The following is a 12,521-nucleotide window of genomic DNA, read 5'->3' on the forward strand; positions in this document are numbered from 1 at the left end:
TGTTGTTTGGTTTTTCCTTCCGCCCGGGCGGGGCCGCGGGGTTCACATGATGCCGTTGGTGAGGTACTGGAAGCCGTCGTAGAGCTTGGTGGTGATGGATCTCATGGAGCCGTCCACCATCTGCTCCACCAGCAGCTGCAGCTGCTCCTCCGTCAGGTTCATGTGGAAACGCTCCTTGAGGTGCCGGATGGTGGAGGAGCCGTGGAAGCAGGGCAGCTGCGAGCCTGGAAACGGGGGAAAAACGGGGGGAAATGGGAAAAACGGCAAAAAATTGGGAAAAACGGCAGCTGCGAGCCTGGAAACGGGGAAAAAACGGGGGGAAATGGGAAAAACGGCAGCTGGGAGAATGGGAAATGGGAAAAAACGGGAAAATTTGGAATGGGAATCAGGGATGAGGCAGCTGTGAGCCTGGAAAATGGGAAAAATGGGGAAAATGGGAAAAATGGCAGCTGGGAGCCTGGAGAAATGGGAAAAAATGGGGAAAAACGGCAGCTGGGAGAATGGGAAATAGGGAAAATGGGAAAATGTGGGATGGGAATCAGGGATAGGGCAGCTGGGAGCCAGGAAAAATGAAAAAACCTGGGAATCTGGGAGCTGAGGGACTGAAAAAACGGGAAAAATTGGGGTGGGAATGTTGGGAATCTGGGTTTGGAGTGGGGGCAATGGGATCAGGGAGCTGCGAGCCTGGGCAATGGAAATCCGGGTTGGGATGAGGGGAAGGGGATTCGGGATCCTGGGCAATGGAAATCCGGGTTGGGATGAGGGGAAGGGGATTCGGGATCCTGGGCAATGGAAATCCGGGTTGGGATGAGGGGAAGGGGATTCGGGATCCTGGGCAATGGAAATCCGGGTTGGGATGAGGGGAAGGGGATTCGGGATCCTGGGATATGGAAATCCGGGTTGGGATGAGGGGAAGGGGATTCGGGATCCTGGGATATGGAAATCCGGGTTGGGATGAGGGCTGGGACAGGGAATGCTCTGGGAGGAGCAGGTCCGGGACGGAATTCCGGGATTCCCACCTTGCTGCATGATCTCCACGATCTGCACCACCTTGTCCATGTGCTTGCGGGCGGCGATCAGCCCCTGCAGCATCAGCATCTTGTAGTAGTTGAACATGTCCCCGTCCAGGCCGCCCATCACCTGCGGGACACGGGACGGGGCTCGGGAATGGCCCGGAATGGCCTGGGAACCCCTGGAATGGCCTGGGAACCCCTGGAATGGCCCAGAATGGCCTGGAATGGCCCGGAATGGCCTGGGAACCCCTGGAATGGCCTGGGAACCCCTGGAATGGCCTGGGAATGGCCCGGAATGGCCTGGGAACCCCTGGAATGGCCTGGGAACCCCTGGAATGGCCCGGAATGGCCTGGGAACCCCTGGAATGGCCTGGGAACCCCTGGAATGGCCTGGGAATGGCCCGGAATGGCCTGGGAACCCCCTGGAATGGCCTGGGAATGGCCCGGAATGGCCTGGGAACCCCTGGAATGGCCTGGGAACCCCTGGAATGGCCCGGAATGGCCTGGGAACCCCTGGAATGGCCTGGGAACCCCTGGAATGGCCTGGGAATGGCCCGGAATGGCCTGGGAACCCCTGGAATGGCCTGGGAACCCCTGGAATGGCCTGGAATGGCCTGGGAACCCCTGGAATGGCCTGGGAACCCCTGGAATGGCCTGGAATGGCCTGGGAACCCCTGGAATGGCCTGGGAAGCCCTGGAATGGCCCGGAATGGCCTGGGAACCCCCTGGAAACTCCCTGAATTCCCCGGATCCCCCCGGAGCCCCACTCACGTCCACGAACTCGGTGGTCAGTTTGAAGGCCGAGGTCTCGAAGCCGAGGTTCCGGGGGGAGCTGCTCAGGATGAACCCGAAGTCGATGTGGATGATGTGGCCCTCGGCGTCCAGCAGGATGTTCCCGTTGTGCCTGCAGGGATTCCAGCGAATTCAGAGAAATCCCATTGAAATTTAAGGAAAAAAATCCAATAAAAGCCACGCTAAATTGTGGTAAAATCCCTAAAATGCCACGAAATGCCCTCGGTGTCCAGCAGGACGTTCCCGTTGTGCCTGCGGGGAATTCCAGGGAATTCCGTCAGGATTCCACAGAATTCCGAGAGATCCCATCGAAATTTAAAAGAAAATCCAATAAAAGTCACATAAAATCGTGTTAAAATCCCTAAAAGGATTTTAGGGATTAAAATCCCCTAAATGCCCTCGTCGTCCAGCAGGATGTTCCCGTTGTGCCTGCGGGGAATTCTGGGAATTAATTAATGATGTTAATTAGCTGTCCTTTATCTGCAGCAGGTACCACACCAGGCAGTACCCATCAGACCCCAATCATTAATTAATTAATGATGTTAATTACCTGTCCTTGACCTGCAGCAGGTAGCACACCAGGCTGTACCCATCCATTCATTAATCAATCATTAATTAATGATGCTAATTACCTGTCCTTGACCTGCAGCAGGTAGCACACCAGGCTGTACCCATCCGTTCATTAATCAATCATTAATTACTGATGCTAATTACCTGTCCTTGACCTGCAGCAGGTAGCACACCAGGCTGTACCCATCCGTTCATTAATCAATCATTAATTACTGATGCTGATTACCTGTCCTTGACCTGCAGCAGGTAGCACACCAGGCTGTACCCATCCGTTCATTAATCAATCATTAATTACTGATGCTGATTACCTGTCCTTGACCTGCAGCAGGTAGCACACCAGGCTGTACCCATCCGTTCATTAATCAATCATTAATTACTGATGCTGATTACCTGTCCTTGACCTGCAGCAGGTAGCACACCAGGCTGTACCCATCCGTTCATTAATCAATCATTAATTAATGATGCTGATTACCTGTCCTTGACCTGCAGCAGGTAGCACACCAGGCTGTACCCATCCGTTCATTAATCAATCATTAATTACTGATGCTGATTACCTGTCCTTGACCTGCAGCAGGTAGCACACCAGGCTGTACCCATCCATTCATTAATCAATCATTAATTACTGATGCTGATTACCTGTCCTTGACCTGCAGCAGGTAGCACACCAGGCTGTACCCATCCATTCATTAATCAATCATTAATTACTGATGCTGATTACCTGTCCTTGACCTGCAGCAGGTAGCACACCAGGCTGTACCCATCCGTTCATTAATCAATCATTAATTACTGATGCTAATTACCTGTCCTTGACCTGCAGCAGGTAGCACACCAGGCTGTACCCATCCATTCATTAATCAATCATTAATTACTGATGCTAATTACCTGTCCTTGACCTGCAGCAGGTAGCACACCAGGCTGTACCCATCCGTTCATTAATCAATCATTAATTCATGATGCTAATTACCTGTCCTTGACCTGCAGCAGGTAGCACACCAGGCTGTACCCATCCGTTCATTAATCAATCATTAATTACTGATGCTAATTACCTGTCCTTGACCTGCAGCAGGTAGCACACCAGGCTGTACCCATCCATTCATTAATCAATCATTAATTACTGATGCTAATTACCTGTCCTTGACCTGCAGCAGGTAGCACACCAGGCTGTACCCATCCGTTCATTAATCAATCATTAATTACTGATGCTGATTACCTGTCCTTGACCTGCAGCAGGTAGCACACCAGGCTGTACCCATCCGTTCATTAATCAATCATTAATTACTGATGCTGATTACCTGTCCTTGACCTGCAGCAGGTAGCACACCAGGCTGTACCCATCCGTTCATTAATCAATCATTAATTACTGATGCTGATTACCTGTCCTTGACCTGCAGCAGGTAGCACACCAGGCTGTACCCATCCATTCATTAATCAATCATTAATTACTGATGCTAATTACCTGTCCTTGACCTGCAGCAGGTAGCACACCAGGCTGTACCCATCCATTCATTAATCAATCATTAATTACTGATGCTAATTACCTGTCCTTGACCTGCAGCAGGTAGCACACCAGGCTGTACCCATCCGTTCATTAATCAATCATTAATTACTGATGCTGATTACCTGTCCTTGACCTGCAGCAGGTAGCACACCAGGCTGTACCCATCCGTTCATTAATCAATCATTAATTACTGATGCTGATTACCTGTCCTTGACCTGCAGCAGGTAGCACACCAGGCTGTACCCATCCGTTCATTAATCAATCATTAATTACTGATGCTGATTACCTGTCCTTGACCTGCAGCAGGTAGCACACCAGGCTGTAGCCCGCGCAGCTCCTGACGAAGTTCCTCTGGGCGCACAGGAAGCTCTCGCTGTTGCTGGGGCCGTGCTCCTGCCGCAGGTACTGCAGCAGCGACAGCTGCGACTGCTTCTTGATCTGGTGCAGGGACACGGCGCTGAGCACGGGCTCGATCATCCCGCTGTCGGCCGAGATCACCAGGATCTTGTAGGGCCGGATCCAGAGCGGGACGCGCTCCTGCTCCCAGATCCACTGCGGGGAGGGAAACACAGAGAAAATCCCACAAAATCCAATAAAATCCCGATAAAATTCCATAAAATCTGACTGGAACGGGGCCGGGACCCGCTCCTGCTCCCAGATCCACTGCGGGGTCAGGAGAGGGAGGAAATCCCAATAAAATCCCAATAAAATCCCAATAAAATCCCAATAAAATCCCATAAAACCTGACTGGACGCACTCCTGCTCCCAGATCCACTGCGGGGTCAGCAAAGGGGGGAAATCACAATAAAATCCCATAAAATCCCATAAAACCCCCTAAAACCCCGGGGTCTTTCTTTGGGAACCCCTCAGGGGCTGGGAATCTCTGGGAATTGCCGGGAGCTGCCTCACCTGGAGCTGCTTGAGCACCTGGAACGCCAGCAGCTCCTGCCGCAGGTCGTCGCCGCACTTGACGATGACGGAGAGGAGGCGCCACGAGGGCAGGTGCCCGTAGGGAGAGGCCTCCCGGATCCTCCTGGGGGGAAAAACGGGAAAAACGGGAAAAACGGGATCGTCCCGGAGCTCCCGGCCGGGAGAAACTCCGGGAATTCCCGGGAATTGTCCTCATGTCATCCCATCCCAGTAAAATCTCACTAAATCCCATGAAATTCCATTAAAATCCCATCGAAATCCCACAAAAATATCAACTCCCATTAAAATCCCACAAAATCCCATTAGAATCCCATCAGGACACGGATGCCAGATCCCGGCATTCCCGCGGGGGCTCCTGGGCACGGTTTTCCTTGGAACAATTCCCGGGCCAATTCCCGGGCCAATTCCCTTCCCCACCTGACTTTCTCCTGCCAGGGCTCCTTGAGGGCCACGGCCGAGGGGTCCTCGGGGTCCCTGCGGAAGGCGGTGGGCGTGTGCGCCAGCTGCTCCGACAGACGCCGCCTGAGGAACGACGGGAATGACGGGGTTTGATCAGGGAAAATCCCTGCTTTTCTGCTCTGGGGAACGCCGGAATTCCGGGGTTTTTATGAGGGAAAATTCCCGTATTTCTGCCCTGGGTACTGTCGGAATTCCAGGGTTTTTTTGCGGGAGAATTCCCATTTTTCCCGGAGCTCACCGGATGTCCCCGGCCGCAATGAAGACGGGCTCCCGGCTCTCCTGGCTGGTGATGGAATCCACGGAAAACTGGGAGATGTTGTCGCAGCTGTTGGTGTGCATCTCGGGGAGCTGCGGGAACCCCGGGAAAACCCCACAGAATCCCATGAAACCCCACAGAATCCCACTGAGATCCCATCAAATCCCACAATATCTCATAAAACCCCATAAAACCCTACCAAACCCCACAAAACCCCATAAAACCCCATGAAATCCCATTTTTAGAGGGGGGCAGAATGACAATCCCACATGGAACCCCCAGGGACACCTTGGGGGCACCCAGAACCTTCTGGAAAAAAACCCCATTCCCAACATTCCCACCACTCTGGTGACCAGAACTTTCCAGAAATCCCCGTTCCCAGAGCTCCCACCTCCACGGGGACACCTTAGGGCTCGTCCCGCCACCCTGGCGCCATCACCGTGTCCAGAACCTTCCGGAAACCCCCATTCCCAGCATTCCCACCACCCTGGTGCCAGAACCTTCTGGAAACCCCCATTCCCAGCATTCCCACCACCCTGGTGCCATCACCGTGTCCAGAACCTTCCGGAAACCCACATTCCCGACATTCCCACCACCCTGGTGCCAGAACCTTCCGGAAAGGCGCATTCCCAGCGCTCGCACCTCGACCTGGAGCTCGCCGATGTCGTCCACGGACCAGGCCTCGTCGTCGTTGTCGTAGTTGGGCACGGTGCTGAAGCTGCCGGCGCGGTGCTCGGGGCCCATGCCGCACTCCGGCAGGTTCTCGGCCGAGCGCGTGCTGCGGATCCGGTTCTCGGGGATGCGCGCGGGGACGCTGGCCGTGTCGAAGTTGTCGCACTCCAGGACCTCCACGTAGATCAGGTAGGGAGCCTGGGGACAGCGGGGACGGGGGTGAGGGACGGCTGTTTTGGGGGAATCCCTGGGTTTGGTGGGAAGGGAGGAAAAGGGACCCCTCTGCAGATCCCAGCGGGAACACGGACGCTCTCGGGGGTTTGGGCCCAGTTCCAGCTGTGCCGGCACTGCCAGCCTGCAAGTGACACCTCCAGCTCTCCCACCGTTCCCAGGCCATCCCACATCCCAATTCCCAGCCCAAATCCCCTTTCCTATCCCAAATCCCATCTCCCAGCCCAAATCCCCTTTCCTATCCCAAATCCCATCTCCCATCCCAAATCTCAAACTTTCCCATCCCAAATCCCATTTCTCATCCCAAATACCATCTCCCATCCCAAATCCCCTTTCCCATCTCAAATCCCAAATTTTCCCAAATCCCAAATCCCCAGTTTTCCCAGACCTTGTCCTTGGAGTTGAGCACCACGGCCTGGGAGTGCGGCACGCGCACCACGTGGTGCTCGAAGGCGGCCGTGGGCAGCCAGGCGCGCGCGGGCAGTTTGTGGTTGAGCAGCGACAGCTCCGAGATGAGGCGCTGCGTCTTCTGCTCCTTGGTGGGCAGCGTGGCCAGGCGCTTCCCGATGGCCATCAGCGACTTGATGAACTCCCGCTCCGGAGCCAGCCGGGCCGGCTGCGGGATCCGGGGGCAAAACGGGGGAAGAAGGAGGGAAAACGGGGAGAAAAAGGGGGGAAAAAGGAGGCGGTGTCACCTTCTTCACTGGGAAGTGCCTTCATCCTGTCCCATCCCATCCCATCCCTTTCCTTTCCTTTCCATCCACGGGATCTTCCCACCCCTCTCTTTTCCTTGCTGTTCGCATCCTGGACTGGCTGGACAAGGCTTGGGATGAAAAATTAAAAGTTGGGAAAACAGGAGGGAAATGGAAGGTGATGGCTTGTGGTGGTTTTCCAGGGAGGAAAAGGGAGGTGGTGTCACCTTCTCCACAGGGAAACACCTTCATCCCATCTCATCCCATCCCACAGGATCTTCCCATCCCTCACTTTTCCCTGCTCTTCCCATCCTGGACTGGCTGAGAAAGGATTGGGATGAAAAATTAAGTGGAGAAAACAGGAGGAAAATGGAGGTGGTGTCACCTTCTCCACAGGAAATACCTTCAACCCATTCCCTTCCATGGGATCTCCCCATCCCACACTTTTCCCTGATCTTCCCATCCCAGACTGGCTGGACAAGACTTGGGAAGGACTGGGATGAAAAACTAGAAGTTGGGGAAAACAGGAGGAAAACGGAGGTGATGGCTGGCAGTGGTTTTCCAGTGGGATCCTTTTCCTGCTTTTCCCTTTTCCTTCTTCCCTGCCCTTCCCTTTTCCTGCTTTTCCCTGCCCTTCCCTTTTCCTGCTTTTCCCTCCTCCCTGCCCTTCCCTTTTCCCACTTTGGAGCCAGCCAGGCTGGCTGGAAAAGGATCTGGATAAAAACAAAAACTTTGGGGAAAAAGGAGGAAAATGGAGGTGATGTCGGTGATGTTTCACTGGGACCAAATTCCTGCTCTTCCCTTTTCCCACCTTTCCCTTTTCCCTTCTCCTCCCTCTTCCCGGATCCTGGAAATCTGGGAATCCCATCCATCCCCCCGCAGAGCAGAATCCGGGGGCCTTTTCCTTCCCCCCGGAATTCCAGAGCCAACGTTCCCAGTGGGATCTCCCAGTGCCGCTGGATTCCCGGGATTTGGGGGGATCAGGATTCCCAGGATTTGGGAGGATCCGGATTCCCAGGATTTGGGATCATCCGGATTCCCAGGATTTGGGGGGATCCGGATTCCCAGGATTTGGGATCATCCGGATTCCCGGGATTCGGGATCGTCCGGATTCCCGGGATTTGGGAGGAATGCCCAAATTGCCCCTCCCAATCCAACAATCCCTCAGGGATTTGGGATTTCCCTGGGGATGCAGCAGCCCCCCCCTCCCCACACTGATCCCAAATTCCCACTCCACATTCCCACACTCGGGAATAACCCAGGGCTGATTTTCGGGATCCCCCGACCATGCTGGAAACGGCGCATGCAGAAAGCCACGGGAACGGGGGAGCAGCGGGAAACGCCGGGAAAATCGGGAATTCCGCGGAGCGAGAGGGAAGGACGGGGAAGATCGGAGGGAGGAGGACGGGGAGGGGCGTTCCCGGCTGGGAACCCGCTGGGTTTGTAGTCCACGTCCAAAAATTCCCTCGGGCGTTCCGGGACAACGCTCGGCCGCCCGGCCCAACCCGGCGCCAGGCACGGCAGAAACATTCCAGAGGATCCCGAAATTCCTTCGGCTCTGCACGGAGCGAGCCCCGTCCCTGCAAACCCGGGATATCCCATGGATTCCCGTGGAATTCCGGCGGCTCCGACATTCCTGCTCCTCCCATCCAGGCTTTCCGTGGGCGCTGTCCCCTCGGAACACCAGGAAATGCTTCTCCCAGCGGAATTTCCCAAGGAATTCGGGAATCTGGGATCAACCCAGGGATCCTTCTGGATGAGCCCCACCCCGGTCCAGAGCAGCTCCTGGATTTTCCAAGGATCCCAAAACGCCTCCCAAGGATCCTCTCCCAGCCTCAGGAACATTCCGGCGGTGCCGGATCCGTTCGGAGCCTCTGGAATTCTGGGTCCGGTGGGAACCTTGGAGATCCTGGATCTTCCACACCCACGGGGGCTGGGAAATTCCATCGCATTCCAGAGGGAAAACTCCTCCTCATCCCATTCCAAAGGACAATTTTCCTCTTCATGCCATCCCATTCCAGAGTGGAATTTTCCTCATCCCATTCCAAAGGGAAATTCCAGAGGGAATCTTCCTCCTCTTCATCCCATTCCAGAGGGGAATTCTCCTCTTCTTCCCATTCCAAAGGGAAATCCCAGAGGGAATTTTCCTCCTCATCCCAGCATTCCCAAGGATCCTTCCCACTCCAGCGGAACATTCCATAGGGAAGGAGGAATTATCCCCGTTTTCCGTTGATTCCCAAAAAATCCCTGGAGGGGAGGAGCCGATGGCTGGGCTGGGAGGAGCAGGAATGGGTGGAAATCAAGGAATTCCTGGAATTTTGGGTTGGAATTTGGGGCTTGGAGCTCATCCCAAGCATCCCGTTATCCCCAAAAACAGTGGGATTTAGGATGAGCCCAGAATTTGGGATCAAATCCCGACAGAATTCCCAAATCCAGGCGTGGGAATGATCCCTGGGAATCCCCAGCAGGATCAGAGCTGGGTTGGAATCCAGGAATTCCCAGAAAAGCCCCCCCCCCCAAAAAAAAAAATCATGGAATTCTTCCCAAACTCCCCGTGCTGCAGGAAATCATGGACTACACATTCCCACCGGGAATCCTGGTGGGAAAAGAGGGAAAGATTCCAAAAAAAAACAATGGAAAAAAAACGGGAAAAGGGTTCACTCGGGACAGAAAAATCAAGGAAAACGCCAGGATTCGATTGGAATTTTCATGAGAAAAAAGAAGGAATTGAGAGAATGGAATCGAGGAATGATTGGTGGGGGGAAAAAAACATGGAAAAAAAAAGCAAATCAATTCAATCCCATCCGGCCGAGAATTTCGGGAGCCAGATTCCAAGGGAAAACAAAAACAGCATTTCCTCTTCCACCTGTAGCAGAAAAGCAGGAAAAGCGGGAATTCCCTCAGTCCCAGATGGATTTTAGTGGAAAAATGGGATTTCCTTGGATTTTATCCAACCGGAAGGGACTTTCCTGGAATTCCCACTCCGAGGAAACGATGCCGGGATTTTTTGGGGTTTTTTTTTTTGGGGGATATCTGGGGAATGCCGGGAAATTCCAGAGGGGTGGAATGGAGGAAATGCTGCGTCGGGAAGAGGGAGCCTCCGGAAAACGGGATCGGAACTTACGGGAGCCAGGGATTTATCCAGGCTTTCCGTACTCGAGGAGAATTCCTGGGAAAAGCAGGAAAAGGGGATGTGGGGCAGTTTTTTGGGGGGAATGTTTTCCATAGGGAAGAGGGGAAGGAGCAGGGAAAAGGGGGGAGAAAAAGCAGAGTTTAGCTCCAGGTGCACCTCCAGCAATTCCCAGGTTGTTTTGGTCCCATCCTCTTGGAATCACCAGGAAAATTCCGGGAAGGAAAATCCCTCGGGTCTCAAGGGGGATGGGATCAAAGCGGAGCAGATCCGAGCGCTGGATTCCCGGGATTCTCCCGGATTTCCTCCTCTCCGGGAGCCCAGAACGACCAGGATGGATCCAGCTCCGAATTCCTGGGATTTCTGATCCCTTTTCCACCACCAAATCCACGATTTTTCCTTCCCTGGATTGCGATTTATCCCGAATTTCAGCACATCAAACGAATCCCATGGAAACGATCCCGAAAGTTCCCACAATCCCAATTTCTGAGGCCCTTTTTACCATGGAGAAATTCCTGATTTATCCCAAGTTTTCCTGCCATTCCCACATCTCCCTCCAAGCTCCATCCCAAGCGATTCCCATCCCAAATATCCCAAAATTCCAGCGCTTGGAGTCCCTCAATTCATGATTTTCTTCCTAAAAGGGGTCCAATGGAGCTTCATCCCATAAAAACCAGGAATTTTGGGGCTAAAATTCCCAAAAATTCCTAAAAAATGGGACAACCAGGTCTGGATCCCACCTGGGGGGAAAACTGGTGGGAAATGACCCCAAAGTTCACCAGGGGAGGGAAAATTTGGGATGATTTTCCATCAATTTTCCCTTCCCTGATGAATTTTGGGACCATTTCCCATCAATTTTCCATGGAATTCCTGGATTCCAGAGGGAGAAGCCCCCGGCGCTTCCAAGGACTCCGGGAATTCTGAGGGACAGTCGGGACCCAGGGCTGGAGCCTCCCTGGGTTTGTGCCTTCCCAGCTTTTTCGGGATCGTTTCCAGGAGCTTCCTCATCCATAATTTATGGAAAGGCTCCGGTTCCCGCCTCCTCCTTTTCCATATTAAAAATTCATCCCGGCGGGAACGGCCCCGCATTTTTCCGGGGTGTTTTGATCCCGAATCCGGCCTGGAAAATTCCTTCCCCATCCTTCCTTCCTTCCACCCTCATCCCAATTCCCAGAGCCTGGAACAATCCTTGGCTCCTTCCAAGGCTTCCCAGCGGAATTCCCAGTGGAATCAAACCTTGGTCTCCTCACCCATTTCTCAGGAATCCCAGGGAATTCCCAGCCATTCCCAGTTTCCCTGGGGCGCATTCCACCCCCTGGAGGATTCGTTTTTCCCAGATCTGGGAAGCGCCGCTCCCAAAATCTGCTTCCAGCACCAGCTCGGGGCTCCTTTCCCGTCTGGAATTCCCAGCTCATCCTGGGATCAGCCCTGGAGCACAACCCCAGTCCCAGAGGAACTGGGATGAATCCCAAGGAACAACCACGGGATTTTCCCAACACACCAATCCTTGGAGCAGAGCCCCACAGAATTCCCTCAGGAACATCCCAGACTTTACCTTTTATTCCTTGCTCTCCACCTTGGGGTGGCTGGCTGAGCCTTGCAGCTCAATTCCAACCCCAAAGGAGCTCTGGGATGAATCCCAAGGCACTTCCACCTCCCTGGATCAGCTCTGGGATGAACCCCGAGGCAGGACCACGGGATTTTCCAACACACCAATCCTTGGAGGTCAACCCCATAGAATTCCCTGAGGAACACCCCAGACTCCACCTCCGACCTTGGGATGGCTGGCTGAGCCTTCCAGCTCGATCCCAGCCCCTCAGAATTCCCTCAGGAACATCCCAGAGTTTACCTTTTATTCCTTGCTCTCCACCTTGGGATGGCTGGCTGGGCCTCGGAGCACAACCACAACCCCAAAGGAACTCTGGGATGAATCCCAAGGAACAACCATGGGATTTTCTCAACAAGCTCAATCCTTGCAGCTCGATCCCAACCCCTCACAATTCCCTCAGGAACACCCCAGGCCTCACCTCCGACCTTGGCATGCCTGGCTGAGCCCTGCAGCTCGGTCCCAACCCCTCAGAATTCCCTGAGGAACACCCCAGGCCTCACCTCCGACCTTGGCATGCCTGGCTGAGCCCTGCAGCTCGGTCCCAACCCCTCAGAATTCCCTGAGGAACACCCCAGGCCTCACCTCCGACCTTGGCATGCCTGGCTGAGCCCTGCAGCTCGGTCCCAACCCCTCAGAATTCCCTGAGGAACACCCCAGGCCTCACCTCCG

At 54.1% G+C, this 12,521-nt stretch overlaps 1 protein-coding gene across 2 annotated transcripts in view; it reads right to left on the minus strand.

The window, feature by feature from the left end:
• Window positions 1-12,521, minus strand: part of PI4KB (phosphatidylinositol 4-kinase beta) — a 15,974-nt gene continuing 3,453 nt past the window's right edge. The window contains exons 3-12 of one of the 2 annotated variants that reach the window (XM_054295100.1): window positions 10,238-10,282; window positions 6,810-7,037; window positions 6,161-6,388; window positions 5,501-5,610; window positions 5,221-5,325; window positions 4,783-4,906; window positions 4,160-4,425; window positions 1,785-1,917; window positions 1,020-1,140; window positions 1-224 (exon numbers count right to left, since the gene is read on the minus strand). In XM_054295100.1, coding sequence (XP_054151075.1) covers window positions 43-224; window positions 1,020-1,140; window positions 1,785-1,917; window positions 4,160-4,425; window positions 4,783-4,906; window positions 5,221-5,325; window positions 5,501-5,610; window positions 6,161-6,388; window positions 6,810-7,037; window positions 10,238-10,282 — 1,542 coding nt within the window. In that variant the 3' untranslated portion in view covers window positions 1-42. The remainder of the gene's footprint in view (window positions 225-1,019; window positions 1,141-1,784; window positions 1,918-4,159; window positions 4,426-4,782; window positions 4,907-5,220; window positions 5,326-5,500; window positions 5,611-6,160; window positions 6,389-6,809; window positions 7,038-10,237; window positions 10,283-12,521) is intronic. The other variant, XM_054295101.1, reaches the window with a different exon arrangement.

This window comes from Melozone crissalis, unplaced genomic scaffold (genome assembly GCF_028551555.1).
Source record: "Melozone crissalis strain CALT ecotype California unplaced genomic scaffold, PUWL_Pcris_2 ptg000511l_1, whole genome shotgun sequence".
In the NCBI taxonomy this organism is placed as follows: Eukaryota; Metazoa; Chordata; class Aves; order Passeriformes; family Passerellidae; genus Melozone; species Melozone crissalis.